Consider the following 26619-nt stretch of genomic DNA (forward strand, 5'->3'; position numbering starts at 1 on the left):
TATTTATTAATTACTCTCAGTTAAAAAAAAGACTGAAGCTGCTTCTCAGAAGCATAAATGTGAAATGAAAGAATGTGCAATACAATAGTGTGAAATCAAAGATGATTTTAGACGAAGTTTAGATGAGATCTCAAAACAGGAAGTGAAATTGCAGTGATCTTGGGAGGCACCCAGAAAAAAGAGGGTGTTGACCATAAGACAAGCAAGGGGATGAGAAGTTGTGGTCAATTCTGTCTGAATTGACAATTTTTTGGGTGATAAAGGGCAGAAAAACAAGATAATGGCAAAGACGATTAAAGTATATAGAAATATCAAAAAGAGGCCATTTTAAATATCTTGAAGTACATTTTTGTGATGGAGGTAACATCGACCTGAATCTCATATCTGGTTCCAACAGAACGGATGAAACGGAAGTCTATGGTTCAGTTCAAAACTGGAACTCAGTTGCAAATGCAATCACTAAAGTTCAGAGGTATTTAGACTCTTCATCAGGGAAGATGTCGAAGGCTCCAGACTTTGTGTGCGAAAATGGATGGAGAAGCACAAAAAGGTCATCGTGGACGTGATGGCTGAAGCTCCTCTTTCCGAGCCGCACAAGTCTGGATGGACTTTAAAGCAAGTATATCCAATCCCTTGCGAGTTCTGGACGGTTAAAAATAACCAGAGCTTCTCCATCACAGTCCCAATAGGTATCAGTAGAACCACATAAGGAAAAGCCTGCGAATAGAGGCTAGAAGATGCTGGAAAAACAATGGAGGGTGATCATCGGGGAAGCTTGAAGCAAAGAGCATTTCACACAGGGTCTTGCTGAATTCTCTGAGGAGCAATGATAAACACACTATTAGCCCTAATCAACATTCAAACTCATATATTCAAGACAGGCATTTTATGAGGCAAAAGAAAGACCAAGCAAGGGCGTTGCCAAGATTCAGAAGCCAAATAAAATCTCCCTCCAACGTGAGACACTGATGTCAAAACTTTCTGAATTGAAGTAACATACGGTTTTTAAAAAAAAAATCACACACAGAGAAGAGTGAAACCAAGTCTGGCAAAAAATTCATTAAAAATGGAAAAGTAGAAATAAAAAGTTTTTTCACATTTTCACTCGTTTAGACAAAAGGTCAAATCTCTGGAGCTTACCACTGAAATTAAGTTGAGAACAAGTGCAGAGTGAATGAATAATGTTGATGACTAAACCGTGGGTGGAAGCCCGAAGGGACAGAGGGCCCGTGGCCACCAGCAGAGTCACCACGTGGAAGAGGTAAGGGAGATGCGCCGCCACGTCCAGTGAATTGTTGAAAGACAACATCAGCATGTATCGGGCGAGGATGGCAATATCGTCCCACATCAGGTGCTGTTCGAGAGTCGGGGTTGGAGACAGGCAGGTTTTGTCGATTATTTTGCACATTCTTCCAATCACCTGCAAGGGAGGAACAACAAGGCAAGGGTCACGTGCTGCACAAGTGGACATTTTTGCAATAAATGTGGTGGAGCATGCTCAGTGGGCTCAATAGCCTATTTCATGCATATGTCGCACACAGTTTTTTTTGGCACGACCAATTCTGCCTTGCCCTCAGAAGAAAGAATCTCAGGGTTGTATGTGATGTCATGCATGTACTCTGACCATAAATCTGAAATCTGCTCCAATGTCTTATGGTTTAAGGTAAAGATACAAAACCAACATTGAGCTTGAGCCTTTTGTCAAGGTATGAGCAATAGGGAATGCCTTGGCGAAGATGGTGGCCATCATTAGGCAGCTCAGTGATGCTGGAAATACCATTGGAAAAGCTTCAACATTTATAACAAACTTAAAAAAATAAGCAATTACTTCATAATTCTCATGCCAAACCTGCAACTTCATCTTCTCACTTAGCTTCAGTGCTTTTGTCATCACAAGACATAAATTCTCAGGAGAGAACATGACAGCATAGAGAGAGGCCTTTTCGCCCCTTCTAGTCTGTGCCGAAGTATTATTCTGCCCAATCCCACTGACCTGCACCCAGTCCATATCCTTTCATACCCCTCCCATCCATGTACCTGTCCAATTTTGAGCCCACCTTCATTACTTCAATTGGCAGTTTGTTACACACTCGCATCACTCTCTGTGTGAAGAAATCCCCCCCCACCAAATGTTCCCCTAAAACTTCTCTCCTTTTGCCCTCTGGTTTGTATCTCACCTAACCTCAATGAAGAAAACCTAGTTGGATTTTAATTTTGTGTACCTCAATCAACTTTTTCCTATAACTCAGTTCCTCAAGTCCAAGCAACGACCTTGTATATCTTCTCTGCACTCCTTCTGCCTTATTGATTTATTTCCTGTAGTTAGGTGACCAAAACTGCACACAATAGTCCAAATATAGCCTCACTGATGTCTTACACAGCTTTACCATAATATCCCAACTCCTATACTCAATATTTTGATTTACGAAGATCGATGTGCCAAAAAGCTCTCTTTACAACCCTACCTATCTGTGAAGCCACTTTCAGGGAATTTCAGTATAGATTCGTATTCCTGGACTCCTCTGTTCTACCGCACTCCTCAATGCCCTACCATTTATGTGCATGTCCTATCTTGGTTCATCCTTCCAATAAATTCTATCTGCAAAAATACACAAGCCAAGTGAGGGGAGGAAGTGACAGAAGTAAAACACTAAAAGGCACCACTATCATCAAGTATGATGAGGAGATGAAACTTTAGCAAAAATTATGTAGGAGTTGATCTTTAAAAAGTTTGTTCTGAGCATTGAAGCTTTCCCAATGGCTTTTCTTGCAACACTGAGGCACAAGAGACCTTAAATGCTGAAACCTAGAACATCCAGCGACACAAGGCCAGCTTCATCCCCTCTGCTATTAGATTTCCAAATTGACAATAAAGATCGTGACATAAATTCTGATTCTGAAAACACAACCTGTTGGAGGGAGTCAAGCAGCATCAATGGGAGAAAAAGAATAGCCAATAGTTTGAGTCCGAGCCCTTCATCGAGACTGAATTCTCTGGTTGATGGAGGACTTCCATTTATCAACCATGACCTCAGGCACCACATCTCAGATGAGAAACAGAAAAGGAAGCGAGCATATATCTGTGCTCATTTTCCAGCCAGGTTCTTGAGATCAATACAAAAATAAAGCCAGACTCAATTGCCCTCGAGTCCAATGAGGCCTGCACTCCAAATGCTTCACTAACCTGGTCAGCCAATGGAGACTAGGAGTCAAACCAGTGACCTCTGCCTTCCCCTTCTCATCTTCAATGACTCTCCTCTGATATTTGAGGTTTCTTATTGTGGGGAAAAAGATTCTGACTGTGCACCCATCAATACCTTTCAAATATTTCCTCCACAGAACACAACTCAAGTTGGCCCAACACAGATACTGCATGACCTGCTGAGTTTCTCTAGCAGTTTGCATTTTTCTTCATGAGACGATTTACATTGGTTCAATACACAAAAGTGATGTAGGTCAAGCAGCATTGTTTACATAGCGAAATGATGTAACCATCGTTTTAGCCATGAGCCCTTCATCAAGGAATTAGCAAAATGCAGGCAGGTTCCTAAATAAAATGGTGGGGGGATGGGGGGGGGGTCAAGGGGAGGAGCCCAGGCCCACAGGGTGGGAGGGCAGATGGGGAAAAAAGCCGAGAAGTGAGGGGATAGCTCTCCAATGGAGAGGGAAGCTGGAGGAAAGGAGAACAATGGACTGGGAAAGAGACATTGAGCCTAATGGAAACCAGAGAAGTTGATGTTAATGCCATCTGGCTGGGGGGGGGGGGGGGGGGGGGTGCTCAGACATTAATATTGGGTGTCAATCCTCCGATTTGCAAGTGGCCTCGTTTTGGCTATACACGAGGCCACGGCCAGACATCAGCGAGGGAGTGGGGTGTGAAATTTACTTTGGGCATCACTCATTGCCAGCAAAAATTACTAAAAGGAAATGCGAAGAAATTGCTCAATACCTTGCTTGAAACAAGTTTCACATTTCCTGATGCAAGGGCGACCGCAGTATCAGCCATGACCTCTGCTTTGATGGAGCCCAAGCCACCTGTAGCACTTGTCTTTATGAAGCTATCGAGAACAACATCAAGCAGGTCTGTGATCTGCGGAAAAAAACAAGGGAAAAGGCAAGTAAATCTATCAAATCAAAAAAAAGAAAATTAGGTCAAACTGGAGACAGGTATCAATAGGATTAATGCCTCAAAATGAATTTTAACAAACACGACTACACTCCAGAAAGAATTTAACTCTCTTTCTAAATCTGGCTCTGGAACATTTAGTTTTTCGAATTCCAAATATCAACCTGCAATGCAAAGTTGGAATGTGGCAATCAGTTTCAACCATCTTCAATACAATGTTGGGTTTTGCACAGTTGAAATAACAGCTTAAAAAAAAAAGAGGACATGGATTAATTTTATTATGGAGTCCTTTATGGAGCCACTTTCAGGGAATTACAGTAAACATTTGTATTCCTAGACTCCTATGTTCTACCTCACTCCTCAATGCCCTACCATTGCTTCAATTCATTTTTTTCTGATTTAATCTGCCTTGCACTTGTAAAGGAGAGTACAAGCAAGTTCAAAAGAACAGAGGCAGCTGGTAGTCTTGATGGATTCAACAATATATAATTTTGTCTATTTTCATTGAAAATGAAAAGCCACAATTTTTCGAAAGCTTGAAAACAAATCTCACAAGAATAAAGGGTAATTTTCTCCCTCCAAATATTAAAAATCAAAGTTGGTTATGTTCCTTTGTTTTATCCTACTGAACTATCCAATATAAAAGGGCTTTAATATGGCACGAACTGGAAAATTTTATGCATAATTAAATCCAGAGATAGCAATTAATTGTGCAACATGATCAAGACTCATCAGCTGGTGGATTGTTCACTTTCAATTGAAACTTTTGCAACTTTCTATGGATTTCTATTCCATTAAAACAATCCTGGGGGAAAAATTCATCATATTAACATAATCAAATTTTAATCTGAGAATTGCCTGATCACAATATATTACCAAAAGGACTACCAATATTTTTTCTGGATTATCAATGTAATTTTACCTTTGTAATAAAATCTGGTATCCAATGATTTTCCTCATTCCTTACCTCTCTTTTCCAATCTCGCTAGATGCCTGAATTTTCCAACAGACCCTAGGCTGTAAAGAGCTGAAAACCCTGGGTTGTCTCCACCACAAGCAACTATCTCAGCACTTTGGTGCGCCTTCACACCAAATAAATGCACTTAATCACGGTCAGCTGATTAGAATGGATGAACTGAAACGAGCATTTTTCTTCACTGAAAGGCCAATAACAGGGAGCAGAGTTAATTGGCAGAAGGGTAGAGGGGATTTGAGGAAAAAAAAATTCATCCAAGGAGTGGTGGGAATTGAGAATTGACAGCCTGGAAGAGAATGCTGTCAGAAACTCTCAATGGATATCTGGGTGAGCATTTAAAGAGCTATAACTTGCAGGGATAAGAATGAGAGTATGTTTGATCATGTTAACCTGAGGGATCAATCCAAATTCCATTTTCTTTTGGCATAGAAATGATGTACCGAATGGCCTTCCACCATGCAATACTGATGAGGGTAGAAAGCTAGTCGGCAGGCAGGAGCAGAGAATGGAAATAAACAATTGATATCTTTTTGGCAAAGTATAGTGACCAGTTGTATGGGAGCCTTGAGGAGGCCACACCTTGAGACTTTTGTACAATTTTAGTCTCCGAATCCAAAGAAGGAGATTTTTGTTATTGAGTATAGTGGAGGTTCATCAGACTGACTCCTGAGATGGCAGAACATGTGAAGAAAGACTGTAAAAAACACAATGCTGAGATAAAAACACAATGCAAAGGTAAAAATACAGAACTGACATTTTGGGCTTGAGAAAATGGCAGCAGGCGTCTGAATAAAAGAGTAGGGGGAGGAGGCATGGATCCAAAGGTAGGAGAAGGGAGGGCACAGCAGCAAGTAAGGGGAGGAGGGATGGTTGGGTAAATAGAGAGGGAGGGAGGGGAGTTGGGAGGAGAGGAGAGCAGATTAGCAGAATCCCAAAAAGTTTATGTTAATGCCATCTGGCAAGACAGTGCCCAGACTGAAAAATCAGGTGTTGCTCCTCCAATTTACGGGCAGTCTTGGTGGGACCGTACACAAAGCCATGGAGAGGTATGGGAGTATGGGAGTGTGACACAAAACTGATGATCACTTGTGGAACTCATGGCCACAGGAAGTTGATGAAGCCAATTCATTGGATAATATTCAAAAGGGATACGTCCCTTATAGCTGAGAGCATCAGGGAAGCAGGAATAAAGTACTGATTGCATTGAATGATGATGCAATGAACAGAGCTGAATGTCTTCCTCCTGCATCGACTTTCTATGTTCTATAATCCTGTGAAGTTGATAGCAGAAGATCATGGCCTTGAGGCTCTGGGCAACCAAAATGCGTTGCCACATAACCCCAGATTGGGTGTGCAGTGAGGAGAGGTGGGAAGCTATACATGTTCCTGAGAGATGGGGGGCCTGCAATGTTATTGATTGAGTGGTGATTTTCACTATTTATTCCAAAGTAGTCAAGATCAGAGCTAATGGGTGAACTTAGTGGCTTTTCCAAAAAAATCAGTCATACCTGGCCAAGGCTACCCCAGATTTTTGCCTGGATAGAAGGGTACATTTGCTTCTCATTAATTGTCATCGTGATCAACTTATCCAGGATGGCAGTAACTCGCTGACGTTTGCCATCGTCATTGTGCTTGCAGAAGCGAACCAAGTTCAACAGCCAGGGCGTCATGTACTCCAGGCAAAGATGCTTCAGTTCGATACCTGTAATGGGAAGAGCCTGTTCAACTTGGAGAGCTTGACATCACGATCATGAGCATCTTTAATGCGAAGGACGACACCCCATTCTGCCTTCAGTAGCAGAGGATTCTGTTTCTGCAGCTTGTTATCTTGTTGACTCACATGCGTACAATTCTCTTGAGTTATAGTTCCTATGTGGAAACCTTGTCTTCAGATCCCAATTTTGCTCAATATTTTTACAGACTGAAGGATATAATCGGATAAATGAAAACGGCGGCTTATGAAACAATATTTATTGCAGAATAATATTAATTTGTATATGTGAATACTTGCCCTGCAGATGTATTGTTTGCCTGTATGTATTATGTCTGGTTATATGTCTGCGTGTTTTGCACTGAGGACTGGAGAACATTGTTTGTTAGGACAGGAGAACGTTGTTTGTTTGGGTTGAACTTGTGCAATCAGATGACAATAAACCTGACAGGCAGGTTGGTAACACATTCAGAATGGGTCATCCTCATATTTCCAAAAGCACAGGGTGTGGCGTGAGTCACGTGACATCTCTGCCTGAAACCTGGTCAGAATGTAGATTGTAGAGGGTCATGTGGCCTCTTTGGGTGGAACACAGTCAGAAGTCACCTCACCTGCCAATCAAGGGTTAGAGCTGCCCATGTGAGGCGGATGTGGATTGCCCCTTGCAAATGATGTGATTGGTTCCCTCAGGTGCCAATCAATGGTTAGATCGGCCCGCAGGTGGGGCTGATGTGCGATTGGTCCTCGCAGGTCACGTGAATGTGCCCTGCATTGAAAAAGCCTAGCAGGTGGAGTCTTGCTCTCTCTGTTCTTTTGCTGCTGCCTCAAGACCATCACTGAAGTCCAGGCTGCCAGCCAAGGGCAGGCACCAGAGAGCCCGTCCCAGATCTCAAGCAGTGGTTGATGCTGGAAACCAGATTAGTTTGATATACTTGTTAGTTGCAATTAATCTACTGTTCATTAGTGTGCTGTGCCTGTGGGTGGAGGGGCATTGTGTGTTTAACCCTTGCATTCCCAATCAGGAGTTGAGAATAATTAGCAGTGATTTATTTGCACCTGATGTGTAGTTATTTGTGTATTATTCCGGGCAAGTCTGTGTGAACGTGTGCCCTTTGGTGAATTTCCCTGTGCGTAAATAAAGACTGCTGTTTGTTGATAACACACGTCCAGCCTTGATTGTCTGTGTACCCGTCAAACCTATTCTGAACACACCATAGGGAAACAATATATTTTTTAAAAAATGAAGGGGTATTGCAAGCAAATAAAGTTGTACCAGTCTGGCCTTCAGGTAGAAGCCCAATATAATCCACTAAAAGGGAGTTAAGTCTCCAAAGCAAAAGCAGACCTACTGGATTTACTGAAGCCTGAGATGCACTCTTCAAGGAACTCCAGTGTCAGGTGGGGTTCATTTGCTGCCAATGTTTTACTGATGGAGACAATAAATAGCGTGTTGTTTGCAGGTATGCAGAGTCCAGACGTCTCCAGCAACTGACCCTCAATTTTCAGATTGAAGGTGCATGTTAAGGCACACAGGAGATTATAGGCAGCAGATCTAAGGAAAACCAGAAACATTAATGTGAAATTAAAACTGGGCCAAAAGAAAATATTGCTTGTGTACATGAGTTCAACATTCATTGTCGCCATTTTTATCCTCATTTGAGAATATTCATTCTATACCTACTGGAAACAACAAATCTACACCATTTAGAATGGTAGGTTATAAGAGTTAAAGATGTTGGTGCTGTATTCTCATCTAAAATTACGATGATGGGATCACCTCTGTAAGTATCAAAACATACTTTCATGTACCAACTCACAAATATAAATAAGGTAATTTTACATCTACCAAACTAGCCTAGATTCTGTTCACTCCAAATCAAGCACACAGAATAATCTTTACTTGAAAAATGTATATCCCGGAACAACATGAGCTCCACTTCCTCCTTCTCAACTCTTCCTCTCTTTATGGAGTCTTGACAAACTATGACCAACAATTATGCTACGTGGCTACATTACTTAGCTCCCATCCCACAAACTATAGTCAAGAGGGTCTCAGGCGCTAAATACTTCCTGATTGTGTCAAAGGCTTGGATGTTGTCAATAAATCAAACAGGAGCCTGTGCAGCTGCAGAAGGAGACAGAGGCAAATCCAGGGACACTCAGTGGCTCTGAAGGGACCAACTTTTGCTTCTCTTTCTCCTATTGTGAGGGCGCTGGGCTCATGGTGACTCTTACGGCAAACAAAACATAATGTCATGTGTGTTACATTTGAATGTATTATTCTTTTTCTTCTTTGGCTTGGCTTCGCGGACGAAGATTTATGGAGGGGGTAAAAAGTCCACGTCAGCCATAAACTGGTTGACCGTTTGTGGCTGACGAGTCCGATGCGGGACAGGCAGACACGATTGCAGCGGTTGCAAGGGAAAATTGGTTGGTTGGGGTTGGGTGTTGGGTTTTTCCTCCTTTGCCTTTTGTCAGTGAGGTGGGCTCTGCGGTCTTCTTCAAAGGAGGTTGCTGCCCGCCAAACTGTGAGGCGCCAAGATGCACGGTTTGAGGCGTTATCAGCCCACTGGCGGTGGTCAATGTGGCAGGCACCAAGAGATTTCTTTAGGCAGTCCTTGTACCTTTTCTTTGGTGCACCTCTGTCACGGTGGCCAGTGGAGAGCTCGCCATATAACACGATCTTGGGAAGGCGATGGTCCTCCATTCTGGAGACGTGACCCATCCAGCGCAGCTGGATCTTCAGCAGCGTGGACTCGATGCTGTCGACCTCTGCCATCTCGAGTACTTCGACGTTAGGGATGAAAGCGCTCCAATGGATGTTGAAGATGGAGCGGAGACAACGCTGGTGGAAGCGTTCTAGGAGCCGTAGGTGGTGCCGGTAGAGGACCCATGATTCGGAGCCGAACAGGAGTGTGGGTATGACAACGGCTCTGTATACGCTTATCTTTGTGAGGTTTATCAGTTGGTTGTTTTTCCAGACTCTTTTGTGTAGTCTTCCAAAGGCGCTATTTGCCTTGGCGAGTCTGTTGTCTATCTCATTGTCGATCCTTGCATCTGATGAAATGGTGCAGCCGAGATAGGTAAACTGGTTGACCGTTTTGAGTTTTGTGTGCCCGATGGAGATGTGGGGGGGCTGGTAGTCATGGTGGGGAGCTGGCTGATGGAGGACCTCAGTTTTCTTCAGGCTGACTTCCAGGCCAAACATTTTGGCAGTTTCCGCAAAGCAGGACGTCAAGCGCTGAAGAGCTGGCTCTGAATGGGCAACTAAAGCGGCATCATCTGCAAAGAGTAGTTCACGGACAAGTTTCTCTTGTGTCTTGGTGTGAGCTTGCAGGCGCCTCAGATTGAAGAGACTGCCATCCGTGCGGTACCGGATGTAAACAGCGTCTTCATTGTTGGGGTCTTTCATGGCTTGGTTCAGCATCATGCTGAAGAAGATTGAAAAGAGGGTTGGTGCGAGAACACAGCCTTGCTTCACGCCATTGTTAATGGAGAAGGGTTCAAAGAGCTCATTGCTGTATCTGACCCGACCTTGTTGGTTTTCGTGCAGTTGGATAATCATGTTGAGGAACTTTGGGGGACATCCGATGCGCTCTAGTATTTGCCAAAGCCCTTTCCTGCTCACGGTGTCGAAGGCTTTGGTGAGGTCAACAAAGGTGATGTAGAGTCCTTTGTTTTGTTCTCTGCACTTTTCTTGGAGCTGTCTGAGGGCAAAGACCATGTCAGTGGTTCCTCTGTTTGCGCGAAAGCCGCACTGTGATTCTGGGAGAATATTCTCGGCGACACTAGGTATTATTCTATTTAGTAGAATCCTAGCGAAGATTTTGCCTGCAATGGAGAGCAACGTGATTCCCCTGTAGTTTGAGCAGTCTGATTTCTCGCCTTTGTTTTTGTACAGGGTGATGATGGTGGCATCACGAAGATCCTGAGGCAGTTTACCTTGGTCCCAACAAAGCCTGAAAAACTCATGCAGTTTGGCATGCAGAGTTTTGCCGCCAGCCTTCCAGACTTCTGGGGGGATTCCATCCATACCTGCTGCTTTGCCACTTTTCAGTTGTTCGATTGCCTTATATGTCTCATCCAGGGTGGGAACCTCATCCAGCTCTAGCCTTAGGGGCTGTTGAGGGAGCTGGAGCAGGGCGGAATCTTGGACTGAGCGGTTGGCACTGAAAAGAGATTGGAAGTGTTCTGACCATCGGTTGAGGATGGAGATCTTGTCGCTGAGGAGGACTTTGCCGTCTGAGCTGCGCAGCGGGCTTTGGACTTGGGGTGAGGGGCCGTACACAGCCTTTAGAGCCTCGTAGAAACCCCTGAAGTCGCCAATGTCCGCGCTGAGCTGTGTTCGTTTGGTGAGGCTAGTCCACCACTCATTTTGGATCTCCCGGAGTTTGCGCTGAAGATGGCTGCATGCGCGACGGAAGGCTTGTTTCTTCTCTGGACAGGACGGCTTTGTAAGGTGAGCCTGGTGGGCAGCTCGCTTCTTTGCCAGCAGCTCCTGGATTTCCTGGCTGTTTTCGTCAAACCAGTCCTTGTTTTTCCTGGAGGAGAAGCCCAGTACCTCTTCAGTGGATTGCAGTATGGTAGTCTTCAACTGATCCCAGAGGGTTTCAGGGGACGGGTCCGTGAGGCGGGTTGCAACGTCGAGCTTTGCTTTGAGGTTTGCCTGGAAGTTTCCTCTCGCTTCGTCTGACTGCAGGTTTCCAACATTGAACCTCTTTCTGGGGGCTTTATTGTTCCTGGGCTTTGGCTTGAAGTGAAGGTTGAGCTTGCAGCGAACCAGCCGGTGGTCAGTGTGGCATTCCGCGCTAACAATAAAAGGAACAATAAACCTTGAAGAAATACAGTGGACTCATGATTTCCACTACCTCTTGAAATCATTGTTTCTGTGGTCAATATAGTTTACACTGTTGAAAGCCAACAAACCATAACCACCGAATCAGCTGCAATTATCTGTATTTAAACATGCAGATTAAATGACATGCAATCAGATGGATAGTTGATTTAAGAATACTTTGCACTGTTGGGAATCAATGACATGGTCTCCACAACAAATTCCACAGATTTACCACCTTCTGGCTAAAAAAATTTCTCCACATCTCTCTTCTAAGTGGATGTCCTTAATTTAATACTCATAAAAGTCAGGCTCAAAAGAACCCGAGTTCAAGTCTTTGCATTTGCTGTTTTGAGATTGGGAATGATAACTGCTAATGAATATGTAAGAGCTGGTTGATTCAAATTCAACTGACGTGTAACTTCAGTTAATAAACTAATTGTCAAAAATACACTTTTATACATGCATATGAAATAGAAATTATAGATTTGAGAGGTGCAAAAGAGCAGCCTTGAATAAAGAAAATAACATGCAGTTCCACCAGTACAAAATTGGCTTGTTACAATTGAAGTTATCCAATCAATTTACACTTCCATTGCAGAGAAACTTACAAACTTTCTGAAATTTACTCCAATCTTTTAAGGATATGTTTTGAACATAAGGGAGTTGGGAATGTAGAATGAGCTGCCAGACGAGCTTCATCAGTATGGACGAGTTGGGCCAAAGGGTCTGCTCCTGCACTGTGTAGCACAATGAAAGGTAGAAGCCAGACAAAAGTCGTTGCCAGTTCTTCAGAAAGACCGACTTTTACCTCCGTACCCAACAACCCAACTGATACACATTGCACGCTTCTTTCTCCTTTCCCAAATGCAGCATCTCATTCCCTTGCAATATTTCACATGAACTGTGCATTCCTTTCTCTTCTACTTCGAGCTTAACAGGAAAGAGGGCCATTTCCTGGCTGGAATTAGAGATGACATCACAGAAAAACACAAAAATTCACACAGCTTTTCCCTTTTTTGTCATTTCCAATCATCTTTGGGGGTTCCTGTCCCAACTGCACTGAAATCTAACCTGTGTTTTCTTACTTTGATTTTATTGTTCAGACAGAAGAAATCGCCAATTGTCTATCTTCTGTCCATTCATTATCCATTTCCTGCCAGGACCTGTTTGCATTATTTGCTGGGCTATTTTTAATGTGGCATCACATTATTAGCAGGTGAGCTTTAATTTCATCCCTCTAATATAAACATTATTACTATCACGTGCTTTTTTAAAAAAAAACTTGCAGATTTGCTTCTTCAGCTGAGTTGAGGGAAGTGTTCTGCCCAAGACCTTACTGAGTTTTGAGTGCAGTTCATGCAAACTAACCTCTCCCACACTGACTCTCCACAGCTGATGTCTTGGGAAAGCTGCTAACATAATAAAAGGCACATTCCATCCCACTCCCTTTTCCCCACTTCTGCCAGGAAGAAGATACACCTAAAAACGCGAGCCTCCAGATTCAAGGGCAGTTTCTTTTCTGCTGTTATCAAACTCTGTACCTCATTCACTTTTTGTTGGACTTTTCTCAACACCCTGCACTATTTGACTTACGATAACACTCCTTCCCTACATTATTGTTCTAATTATTTATTACTTGTTATTAAGGCACAAAGCTGTTGTATAAGTTTAGTTGGCTGGATAGAACACAAAATGAAGCTTTTTACTGTATCTCAGTGCATGTTAATCATTTCAATTCATCTTTAGCTCCCTAATGACGATGGTGGAATAGGAACGACTGTCTCAGGATTAGAAGAAGTCCATTAACAACCACCATACTTGTGCTCTTTTAAACTCTGCATTTATTGGTCTTGAAACTCGACGGAGGTTTCACAGTTAAGAACATGTACACATGCTGAATCAAGTTACCAACTTCTTACTGCAAGATTCACGATGTAGCATCTAGGTTACACAAAAGCATTGGAGAAGCCCAGCAAGTTAAGCAGTGTTTTTATGTAGCAAAGATGCGTAAGCAATGTTTCAGGCCTGAGCCCTTCATCAATGTAGGAGCAAGAGCATGCAGATACCTGAATGCAATGGTGAGGGGAGGGGCAGAGGAAGGGGCACAGGTCCATAGGGCAAGAGTTCAAAGGTGGATATGGGTGGGAGGGCACAAGAGTAAAAAGCTAGAAAGTGATAAGGGGAGGGGATAGCTCTCTGAATGGAGAAGGGCGTGGAGAGCTGGAAGAAAGGAGGTAGAGGGACTGGAAAAAGAGGGAGAGAGCAGAGGGGACTAATGGAAAGTGGAGGTCAATATTAATGCCATCCAGTTGGAAAGTACCCAGACGGACCATTAGGTGTTGTCCCTCCCTTTGCAGGTGACCATCACATCCTACCCTTTTTCTCTTATGCCCTCCATCCCTTATCCACCTACTACCTCTTACCTGTGCTCCTCCCCTTGCCCCCCCCCCACCATTTTATTTGGGTGGCCATGTGCATTTTGCTCATATCTTGATGAAGTACTCAGGCTTGAAACATTGGATATATATCATTATCTCTGCTACATAATGAACGTTGCTGGATTTGGTGAATTTCCACAGCATCTCTGTGTAAACTACAATCACAGCCTCTGCAGGCTTTCTTGTTTAACTCGTCTGGTATCCAATTGGGTGAGACAATTTGGCACTTGTCACAATTATACAAAATGAGTTAGGAAAGATGTACGATGTCAAACATTGTATTTTTCTCCTCCAAAAAGCCAGCGTCCCATCTCTTCCTTTTTGTGTTGCCTGGACTGGCCTTAGCCTCAGGCAAACATCCACCAGTGGGATCTGTCCAATGGATTTATATTATCTGACAATGGAGCAGAAAAAGAACTGACTCTTCTGTCAGTCAGATGAAGGTCAGTAGCTGAAGGGACTTCTGCACCAAGTTCCTGAAAAATTTCCAGCTCTGCCTCCTCACCAGAACTCACTGGCATGTGCACTTGATTTTTCAATGTAAAAAGGCAAAACTTGGTATTTATAAACATTAGAAAATGAAGATTTTGCTCCCTGAGCACTTATGGGTGTATTTTATGAATTTTGGGCTGCTGTTCACGAAAATCACCTTAACATCTTCCTATCACACACTGCTTTTTCGATTTTATCTATTTTTATGATTTCCTGTCATATTTTTAAAATGCTTCATGCATACAAAACCATGACATGCCACACATCGTTGAAAATTAATTTTCTGCATTTACACTTGGACGTCTTCCCAGCTGATCTTGGCACAGTAAGTGACGAATACGGTGAAAGGTTTCACTAGGACATTGCGACCATGGAAAAATGATATCAGGGAAACTGGAATCCATCAATTGTTAGGACTATTGTTAGGACAGTGACACAAGAGGCATCAGATGCTGAGTACAAATGAAAATCAGCGGCAAAACATTTTTAGGTCAGTTGAACTAATGCAATGTGCCAGCGTTCTTATGCAGTTAAACATGCTAAATTCAATAAAAGGTAATTTGATGTTTCTCCAAATTCCTATGTGGTACAGCAAATCCGAAATTATATTTGTTTTCAGCTTGAAGTTGTCTATCATAATCTCCAATTTCTTTCAGGAAGCAAAGCTTTTGGGAAAAAAAAATTGTTGTCCAGTGAAATCAGAGAATTCAAAAATGGCTTACCGTAAGCTTGGATCTGAGCTTCCAAGATTCAGAAGTGCTATGTTTAGCAATGTTCCTGGAACATCCTTTGGTCTTATTTTTGTGTGTTGCGGGATGGAGTCTGGCTGTGACAATTCCCAACGTGTCCTTATGTGGAAAATGGATTGCACTATCGCCTCACATTCTTGGTGCATGAATGTTAAAGGTGTACCTTGATTGGCGATTGTCAACGTAAATTGGCTCTCGTCGACCATGCAGATTTCCTCAATCTCTGAAGCATAGTAAATGTCATTCAGAAACACCGACTGCCCAAGCACCCGAGTCCGCTCTGCTGACGTCACCTGAACCGCAGTGGATCCCACCTAATTAATGAAGGAAAAGATGGAGCTAAAATTCAGGACCACAAACATTGGGAGTAGAATATTATCAACACTTGGCTTTTCAATAGTGTTTCAAGTTATTAAAGAAAGACCACTTCCATCATAAGAAAAAATAACTTGGAAACAGGGAGTCATTCAAAGCTCACAGCTGTAAAAAACCAACTAATTTGCTTCTAATGTAACCATATTTACAGATGTGGACAGCATTTACTACCCATCCCTAATGGCTCCTGAATGGAGCGACAACCACTTGTGAGGCTGAAGTCACATATTGGACAGATTGGTAAACAGTTTTTCTCCCTGAAGGACATTTGTGAACCAAATCCTGTACACTGGTAGTATATTGCTATTACAAAACCAGCGACATGGGTTCGAATCCAGCGCCATCTGTAAGGAGTTTATACGTTCTCCCCATGTGGCGAGGGTTTCCTTCAAGTGCTCCGGTTTCCTCCCACCTTTCAAAATATGCAGGGTTTGTAGGTTATAATTGGTGTTCCAAGGGAGCACAGACTCACGGGCCGGAAGGGGCTGCACGATAGAAAAAAATCCACAGAAATGCTGGAGGAACTCGGCAGGTCTCGCAGACAGCATTGATTTTCATTTTCACCTCTGTATACTGGTTGCACAAGAGAGAATGCAGATGCAAGAATATTGAGAAAGGAGAGAGAGAGAAGTCAGCGTCAAGTCTCGATAATGGGTTCAGACCCGAGACGTTGTCCATCTTTTTTCTTTCTACTGATGCTGCTCGAATGACCTGGTGAGTTGCTCCAGCAGATTTTTTAAAGTCCTGTACACTGGTAGCTTGCTGAGCACACAGAACATGCCCCAGGAATAACAATGCCATCAGAATCAGTGCTAAAAGTGATCTTTAGAGCAATCATGGTGCTGTTATTGTACCAGAATCTCTGGCCGAGCCCCTGGCCCCCAACGAGAGTCCAGCAACAATGAATCAGCCAATAGCACGGTGAGGAGAAGGAGATTACGTGACGAGTGCAGCTGCTCAGAGCAGAGGGATACAAAGCAGCATCTAGTAGTGCAAGCCATTGCTGGGAACTAGTGGTGGCTGCTCTACCTGGATCTTGTGATCACTTTCATCCATTTTTGTATGCAATAAAAGTGGTTTTCTCTTTCTCTCTCTGCACACGTTTTCCTCACTGGTCTTCCTGGCCCAGAGATTTCACCATAGCAACAGACGCAGTGGCTATGTTTGCTGCATGCAATTTCCTGGCACAGCAGCACACAGCCTTCTGCCGATTACTTTCTTAATGGCTTGCCCAGATTTCAGCAGAAGATATTGAATGTTTTTTTTTACACAAACAACCAGGATCCAAAACCTATTATGAAGTGGACGCTGCATGACTTCAATCTATTACAAAGAGGATTTTGACCCAAGTGTTCAGGCGAGGACATGAAAATGCCTCATGCAAATAGTGAGCTGTTGGAAGAACCGAGCAGGTCAGGCAGCATCAATGGGTAGAAACGGTCAAGGCCTCGCCCAATTTTCCTGGACAAACACTATGGAAGGAAACCTATCGAGGAATAAGGGATCTTGTAGCACCAGGGTGTTGATCTTGAATTCAGGTCACAGAGTGGGATAAAAGGTATTTCAATCGCTCGATTTCTACTTGATGGTCCAATGGCATCTATCCCCACACTATGACCCGAACTCATGATCCAGTTTGATGCCCTTACTCAATCCGGAAAACTTAAGTCCCATTCCCTTTTCATCTGGCATTAAAAATGCTCATCATGTGAAATTTACATATGCACGTTAGTTTTGGTGACTTTTGTCACCAAAATGCCAATGTCGAGAGAGAAAAATAGTGATTTCACCTACATTTTTAACAAGTTTTCAGCTTTTCAGCTTTCTACAGTACAAACATCAGTATGAAACAGCTGGTGGTTGGATATAAAATCAGTCCCAGAAAATGGGAACACGAAGTACAAGACACCATATTTGACGACATATAAGACCCATGAGCATACAAGAACCAAGTCAAACACCCCCACCCCCCCATTTCAAAAGGGAATATTAAGAATAATTTTTAGGGTATGATGCTCTTCACCGTGTTGGACTGAGGCAGATAGGCACCCAGGCTTGCTTGTAGCCTGGTGCCAGCCTCCTCACACATGAGCAACATGTCCTCCTCCCCACTGAAGCTTAGGCAGCTCCCACCATGCAAACGCCAATGGATTGACTTGCACTGGGACCCGCGAGGGAGGGGCGGAGAGAAGCCGGTTACCAGGGCAATGGGCATGGTGCACCATTGCAGTGAGAAAGTGATCGATCACTTGGTTTCAGGGAAGCGCTGGGCCTTGGTGATCAGGCTCCCCTCAAAGTAAGTGATTCATGTACCATCAGCATGTACTACAAACATAGTCGTTGCATTGCTGGCGAGGGCTACCGTAGTCAACCTCCTCACTGGGGGAAGTGAGCGGCGGCTCTGGAAAGAACAGGCCACACGAGGGAAGGTGGGCCATAAAGCTGTAGGTCCACTTCCTGGACAGCCACAGCACCTCAGCAGGGTTCTTGAATTTGGGTGAGTAGCCAGTGACTTGCTAAATTTCAACTTCGCATATATACCCCAGGTAGTATTTTTTGAGCCAATTTTTTGGGGGAAAAAAAGTGGGTCTTCTATGCCGTTGAATATGGTATTGTGGCGGCTCACCACAAGGCAGACGAACTGGCCCCGCTTGTAAGCCATACGGCGGGGCAGCCAGCCAAAATGGCGCTATTGGGGGAGGGGGGTTCTCAGCGAGGTTCTCAGCCAGGTCTGGACTGGGAGAATAAGTGCAGCCCAGCAGCCTGCAATAAACTAGTCTGCTCACTGAGTTCAACCCGTCTGGTTGTGTGTGTTATTGCAGGAGCAGTGTAGTCGTTGCTACAATTGGTGACCCCGACTGGTTCAAATATTTTTGAACCCATCGTGAGCGAGCCTGGGATCAGCGCTATAGCCGTAAAACTGCCTGAATTCTGGGTTCAGGAGCCAGAGACCTGGCTTGGCCATGCAGAGGCCCAGTTTCATCTCAGCCAGATTTTGTCTGACATGACCAAATTCTAACATGTGGTCGCTGCCCTGGACCAGGCCACCGCCAGATGTGTGCTGCACCTCGTTCAGCACCCACCCGCTGAAGACAAATATGAGACCATCAAGCGAATGCTTAACGGTTCCCTCAGACTATCCAGACACCAGCGTGCCGCTCGGGTGCTGCACCTCGATGCCCTGGGGTCAGGTCCCCGATGGAGCTGATGGACAAGATGCTCGCGCTCATGGGTGAGCACACCAACTGCCCACTCTTCGAGCGCATCTTCCTCAAACATATGCCCGGGGACATCCGGCCGCTGCTGGTCCAGGAGAGCTTCACTGACCTGAAGAAGGTCGCCCAGAGGGCCCAAGAGCTATGGCTTGCACGATTCTCAGAAGGCTCAATGGACCAGCAGGTCATGAGACACAGGCACGACCACCCCAAGCCTGCCCCAAGCGCTGCGGTAGAGCACTCGGCCCCTGCAGGGGCCCCCAAGAGCATAACCAAGGCCACAGCATCCACTCCGGGCCTCTGCTTCTACCACTGGCGCTGAGGAGCCAAGGCTCGGAAGTGTCGTCAGCCCTGCTCGTTCCAGGGAAACGATCAGGCCGGCTGCTGTTAATGGCTGTGGCGGCTGGCCAAGGACACAGCCTTCTCTACCTGGGGGACTCAGTCAGCGGCCGACAGTTTCTCGTTGTCACTGGAGCCCAGATCAGCGTCATTCCGGCCAAGGCCAACGAATCCAGGAACCGACCTCGTGGACCTCCCCTCCGTGCGGCCAACGCAACGGCAATCCGGACGTATGGAGACAAGACAGTCCACTTCCAGATCGGCCAACAGAATTTCGCGTGGAGGTTCACTGTCTCGTCCCTCCCAACTGCCATCCTGGGTGCAGACTTCTTCCTCGCATACGGGATTCTGGTGGACATTCGAGGTACGCACCTGATAGACGCCTGTACCTTCCAAGCTGTTCGTCTCGAAGCCTCCCGCTCAGAGCAACCGCAGATGGCCACAATCAGCATGCCCAGAGATGAGTTCCAGCGGATCCAGGACGAGTTCCCGACACTCCTCAAGCCACAGTTCTCTGCTGCCTACAGCACATCCCCACCCAGGGCCCGTCGGTTCACGTCAAGGCACACCGGCTCCCACTCCTAACAAGCTCCAGGTAGTGAAGGAGGAGTTTTCACACCTATTGGAGCTGGGGATCATTCAGCGGTCCAACAGCCCGTGGGCCTTGCCGCTCCACCTGGTCCCGAAAGCCTCCAGCGGCTGGCATCCCTGCGGAGACTATCGACGGATCAACAAAGCAACCGTTCTTGACCGTTACCCCCATCCCTCACATCCAAGACTTTACGGCCAACCTGCACAGTGCGAGGGTCTTCTCCAAGGTTAACCTGGTGCGCGGATATCACCAGATCCTGGTGCACCGAGGACATACCCAAAATGGCAATCTTCACCCCCTTTGGCTTGTTCGAATTCCTGTGCATGCCATTCAGTCTCAAGAACGCCGCTCAGACCTTCCAGTGCCTCATGGAATCTGTGGGCAAGGACTTGGATTTCGTCTTTATTTATTTGGATGACATTCTCGTCGCCAGCAAGGACCGGGCACAACACAAGCCCCATCTACGTGCCCTTTTCTCCCAGCTGGCCAACTTCAGCCTGACCATCAACCCGGCCAAGTGCCAGTTCAGGAAAGAGTCCATGCAGTTCCTGGGCCATACCATCACGGCCAAAGGAGCCACGCCCGCCGCTGCGAAGGTCACCGCTATCAGGGTGTTCCCACGTCTGGACAGCCTCAAGGGGCTGCAGGAGTTCGCGGGTATGGTCAACTTTTACAACTGCTTCATCCTGGGAGCGGCACGCATCATGCAGCCGCTGTTCGCCCTCATAGCAGTCAGCCAAGCACAAAACGCTTACTTGGAACCCAGAAGCTTGCACGACATTCAAGGCCACCAAGGATGCCCTCGCCAAGGCTGCCATGCTCACCCACATGCACACCGACGTGCACATGGCACACTCTGTCGATGCCTCTGCCACAGCCGTCGGTGCCATCCTGGAGCAGTAGGTAAATGGACATTGGAAGCCGCTGGCATTCTTCAGCCGCCTGCTCCGCCTGCCGGAATGCAAGTATAGTGCCTTCGACTGCGCGTTACTGGCCTTGTACCTGGCAGTGCGACATTTCTGCTATTTTTTTGAAGGGGAGGACTTTTACAATTTTCACCGACCAAAAACCCCTCACCCAGGAGCTGGTGATGGCAAAGGATCCCTGGTCGGCCCACCAGCAGCGTCACCTCTCCTTCGACATTCGGCACAAGGCGGGGAAGGGCAATGTGGTTGCCGAAGCACTCTCACGACCGGCCATCTGCGCGCTGACGCTCAGCCTCAACTTTGACCAGCTCGCCCGGGACCAGGAAGCTGATGAGGAGACGAGGGCTTCAAGACTGCCATCACCGGTCTGCGGTTCCGAGACCTCCCGACTCTGAGCGGCGAAGGCACCATCCTGTGCGATATCTCCTTGGGCACCCCATGGCCAGTGGTCCCTCAGCAGTGGAACAGGCAGGTCTTCCGTCACATCCACGACATTCCACATCCGTCCATCAGGTCCACGGTCCGGATGGTGGCAGAACGTTTCGTATGGCATGGGCTGCGGAAGCAGATCGCGGGTTGGACCAGAATATGCACCCATTGCCAGACATCCAAGGTGCGCAGGCACACGTCCAGGAACGGTTCAGCCGCATTCACATGGACATCGTCGGGCCCTTACCAGTTTCCTGGGGCAACCGTTGCCTGTTTACAGTGGTGGACTGCACCACTTGCTAGCCCGAAGTGATCCCGATGCCAGATGCCTCCACCGACTCCTGCTGCCGAGCACTGTTGCATTGTTGGGTCGCCCGGTTCAGCGTCCCGGCTCACCTCACCAGCGATTGGGGCGCCCAGTTCACATCTGTGCTCTGGGCACAACTCGCCAACAGGTTGAGGATCCAGCTACACTGCATCACAGCCTACCACCCACAGGCCAAAGGACTGATCGAACGTCTGCACTGCCACCTTAAGTCGGCGCTCATGGCCCACCTCACCGGTCCTGACTGGACAGAGGAACTAGCTTGGGTGCTGCTGGGCATCCGCTCCACTCCCAAGCAAGATCTGCAGGTGTCATCAGTTGAGATGGTGTACGGTGCACCGTTGCCACTACTTGGTGAGTTCGTCAACCAGAGGTTGCCCCAGTGGTCGCCGCACGAACTACTTACCTCAGGGCATGCTTGGACTCCTTCGAATCCCCACCGCCGCCCAGGCATGGTACCCGCCCGTCTCACATTCCCGGTGAACTGCTTTCCGCGAGGTACGTTTTCGTTCGGCAGGGCCCGACCGCGGCACCTCTGCAGCGACAGTACGAGGGTTGTACAGCGTTCCAGCTCAACGTTCACGCTGGACATGGGCGGTAGACGGGAGCTGTTTACCATGGACAGGCTGAAGCCAGCGCACCTCGATCCCACTGAACCTGTGGTCGTTGCCCAGCCCAAGAAGCAAGGCCGCCCGGCAAAAAAGGACAATTGGCGCCAGTTCTGGGGGGGGGGGGGGGTCTGTGTGGCGGCTCACCACAAGGCAGGCAAACTGGCCCTGCTTTCCGGCACGGGGCTCAGAAACCCGCGTGACACCCAGATGACATCAGCCCCCTCCAGCGTGGTTCTCAGCCAGGTCCAGGCTGGGAGAATAAGTGCAGCCCAGCAGCCTGCAATAAACGAGTCTGCTCACTGAGCAGTTGTGTGTGTTATTGCAGGAGCAGAGTAGCCCCCGCTACAGAATATGCCTTTATTGGTAGTCCCTGAAAACTGAACCACAGGAGACCACAAGGCTAAGCCGATAAGTTCCAATTGAACAGTAATAACATCCTGCAGTTGTTGCAGTGTAGAACCCTCTGATTGAAGTAGAGGACCAATTCCTACCAAGAATGCACTTTTTTGGAGCTTTGAAGGAAGAACTTCCTACCTTGATGGAGACTTTCGTGTCTTTGTGAGCTAACTTCAGGGCATTGTGAAAAACTTTGAGGTCTTCCTCCAGAGCGAGAGTGGCTGCAGGAAGTTTCTGATGATCTGGCTCAATATGTTCCACGAGCTTCCCAGGTGAGTCAATGAAGATGAGTTTCTTGCTTCCTTTGAGCCCGGTCAGAAGCCGCTCGTGATATTTTGTGTATTCGCGCACCCAAGAGTTGCAGTTGTAGATGTAGACGGCGGCTACATTCTCATAGGCAGCCCCAGGGAACACCACAAACCACTTGGAGAGGAAGTCCGTTTTGAAGCGATTGCTTGGCCCTGCATGGGTGAGGTCCACGACAATCTCGTATGGCTTGGCATAGTATGGCTTCAGTGTGAGGAGCACGTGATAGATGAGCAAGTCACCATTTATCTGTCCAGTCTTAAACCTGTACAAGGAAAAAGAAAAGGCAATAAATTAATTAGGTTGGGGAAAACCCTCAAGCAAACAAGGAAATCACATACCCGCAAAGTTTGCATCGGCATGGTTGGCGCAATTTGTGCTGTTATAACCCCAGCAATTGGGACTAGGGTTTGAATCCCGTGCTGTCTGGAAGAGGTTTGTACGCTCTCCTTGAGTTTGCGTGGGATTTCCCTGGTGACTCCCACTGTTCAAAATGTACTGGGGGTTGTAGGTCAATTGGGTGTAATTGGGCGCCACAGTCTCGTGGGCTGGAAGGGCCTGTTACCGTGCTACGTGCTCAAATATAAAATATTATCTACAATGGGAGTGGGATTGAAGAGGGAAGGAGGGTTCCAATAACAAAAACATTTAAGAGCAGGCTACTCTGTTAACCAATGGGATCCTGTTCCTCAAATCTACGTTCCTCCAAGGACTATATCACCCTTCCCTTTTACTCAAAATATTCACCTCAGTAAATAAGCAACAACTCTCCGAGATGTAAAATTTTATGTAATGAAAATTTTGTTCTTCTCCATCCTGAGTGATGACCATTTTGAAAATCTGCTCCCTGTATCTGTATTCATCAGATGAAACCTCTCAGGGAGGTTTGGGCAGAATGGCCTTCATAAACTCAAGTTTTGAGTATAGGATTTGCAATGTTCCGATGAAATTGAGGCCAAATTTGGAGTATTGTTTACAGCTTTAGTTGCATAATAGCAATAAAAAAAGGGCAGAGAAGATTTAATCAGCTGTGGTGGGACTTGAGGAACTGAGTGACAGAGACAGATTAAACAAGTTTGGACTTTATTCCCTAGAATGTAGAAAAATGAGGGGGAGATTTGATAGAGGTAAACAAATTTATGAGGGGGTATCAATACAGCAAATGCAAGAAGGCTTTTTCTACAGAGGTTGGGTAAGACAAAAACCAGAAGGCAAAGGTTAAGGGAGACAAAGGAAATAGTTAAAGGGAACATTAATGGGAAGCATTGGACCGGAAGTTAAAACAGCCGAGAAGATCACTGGGGTCTCCCTTTCCTCCACTGACGGTTATGAGGAGTGTTACTTAAATAGGCTCAAAGAATATTCAAGGACCTTTTCCAACCACCATAAAGTGTCTTTGACCCACTACCATGAAGGAGGTGGGTCAGCAGCATCAAAATGAGGACTGCCAGGCCGGGAAATAATGTCTTCCCACAGGCTATGAGATGGATGAACAGTGTTCTCTAACTGAGTAAATCATCTCAAAATATTTATTTTACGTCAGGTCTTTATGTATATGTGATTATTATGTGCTGTGCATTGGGTATGCACTGCGGTCTGGAGAAACGTTGTTTTGTCTGGTTGTGCATGTACAATCAGATGATAATAAGCTCAAACCTGAACTCCTTGCAGAGAGCAGTGAGAATGTGGAACGCATGTGGCGAATGGGGGCTCAATTAGACATTTAAAAACAGTTGGTGGGAGGGGAATGGAGGGCTCTGGTTCAGGTGCAGACCATTAGGACAAAGCAGAATAATAGTTGGACACAGACTAGATGGGCCGAAGGCCTGTTTCTGTGCTGTAGTGGTGTTCGATGGTTTGATGGATCAATATTAAAAATGGATAATTTCTGACTGGATTCAATGACAATAGGGCAAACATACACTCGTCATTAGCCGGGAGAAGTGGAGCTGTGGCATACAGTCCAGACGTGTTAAATGACGTCCGAGACATTATTACACCAGTAAAGTGAATGCTGACGACCATCAATATATGCTTTATTTGGTGTTCTTTTCTGGCAGCATGGACTCTACTTTGTTAACAAATTTGAGATGTTGCTGCTTGAATAAAAATTGTGTGAAGTTAAGAAGACAACAGAGTTCTCTAGGTAAAGCAACATTGTTCAGTTGAAACAGTCAAGGAAGGTATTGCCTTCTGTCCTTTTGAACATGGAAAAAGTCCCACAATCAAAGAGTTTTCCTTGGTCACTTAAAACGTGTACCCATAAGCTGTCACAGCATATACAAACGTGGTTATTTACCTTTTTTTTGTGGAATCTTGTTTTGTATAAATTGATTCTCCTGTTTGGCTAAATAATCTTAACCAGATTCTTTAAAAATTTGAGCAAGGAGTGCTTTCAACTTCCAGAGCAAGTGAAAGGTGCTGTAGAATACTGGAAAGGTTTAGGGAGCGTACAGGAGGGAGAGAGATCAGCTCGTTGAATGGTGTAACAACAACCTTGCGCTCAACGTTAGCAAAATCAAGGAGATGACTGTGGACTTCAGGAGGGAGTCAGGGGAACACGACCCAGTCCTCATCAAGGGCTCAGTAGTGGAGAGGGTCAAGAACTTCAAATTCTGGGATGTCAACATCTTCGAAGATATGCCCTGGAGCCTCCATTTTGACGCAATCACAAAGGAGGCTCGCCAGCGGCTATACTTTATTAAGTGTCTGAGGAGATTCAGTATGTCACCAAAGACTCGTAAACTTCTACAGGTGTACAGCGGAGAGCATTCTGGCTGGTTGCATCACTGCTTGGTATGGAGGCACCAACTCTCAGGACAAGAATAAACTTGAGAGGGTTGTTAACTTGGCCTGTGACATCACAGGCACCAGACTTCACTCCATCGAGGACATCTACATGAGGCAGTGTCTTAAAAAAAAGCAGCCTCTATCTTCAAAGACCCCCACCACCCAGGCCATGCCCTCTTCACTCTGCTACCATCTAGGTAAAGGTACAAGAGCCCAAAGACAAGTCCTCAAAGGCACAAGGACAGCTCCTTCCCCGCTGCCATAATTTTCCTGAATAATCTATGAACCAAAGACACTGCCTTACTTTTCATGCACTATTTTTTATTATAGTAATGTTGCAAGATGGTTATAATATGAATGTTTGCACTGAAACGCTGCCGCAAAAGCCCAAATTTCATGACTTGTTTATGACAATAAATTCTAATTCTGATGTATGAGAGGGATGAGACTTTGAATGTTTTTCTTTGAAAATAATTTATTGTGAATAAAATCTATTTTTGGTTAAAAATGGACAGTTGAAGTTACAGATTGAGATGCTGCACCAGGAGCTCCTATGTGGGGACTTGACCTGAAACATCGATCACCCTCTTGCCTCTGCCTGGTCCGCAGTTTATATTTTGCTCCAGATTCGAGCATCTGCAATCTCTTGTGACTCTATTACTTTTATACTGGAAGCTTTGCCTTTGCTGCTGTGCCTGTCCGTGGGATAAATAATATAGCCATTAAAGTCGGTTGGGAACTGATTGAATTTCTTTTCAATTTGTCTTCAAAATTGAGGTGTTGTCTAAAACTTTTATCGTGCCCTGTAATCTTCAACATTTTGCTGTCTTAGTTCTATGAAATACTTTAGTTTTCTGGCCATAAGATATTGGAGCAGGAGCAGGCCAATTGGCCCATCACATCTGTTCTGCCATTCCATCAAGAGCTGATCCATTCTCCCAGCAATCCAGCTGGAATCTTTAAAGACCAACTATATCAATCAATTT

General features: G+C 45.7%; 1 protein-coding gene across 9 annotated transcripts in view; it reads right to left on the reverse strand.

The window, feature by feature from the left end:
- The window catches only part of LOC138749437 (neurofibromin), a 277305-nt gene that overhangs the window by 54836 nt on the left and 195850 nt on the right, over positions 1-26619 (reverse strand). For all 9 annotated transcript variants that reach the window (XM_069910754.1, XM_069910751.1, XM_069910749.1 and 6 more), the window contains 6 exons: positions 22676-23108; positions 15303-15643; positions 8163-8365; positions 6611-6804; positions 3950-4090; positions 1141-1420 (listed from right to left, as the gene is read on the reverse strand). In XM_069910754.1, the coding sequence (XP_069766855.1) occupies positions 1141-1420; positions 3950-4090; positions 6611-6804; positions 8163-8365; positions 15303-15643; positions 22676-23108 (1592 nt within the window). The remainder of the gene's footprint in view (positions 1-1140; positions 1421-3949; positions 4091-6610; positions 6805-8162; positions 8366-15302; positions 15644-22675; positions 23109-26619) is intronic.

Source organism: Narcine bancroftii, chromosome 14 (assembly GCF_036971445.1).
Source record: "Narcine bancroftii isolate sNarBan1 chromosome 14, sNarBan1.hap1, whole genome shotgun sequence".
Lineage (NCBI taxonomy): Eukaryota > Metazoa > Chordata > Chondrichthyes > Torpediniformes > Narcinidae > Narcine > Narcine bancroftii.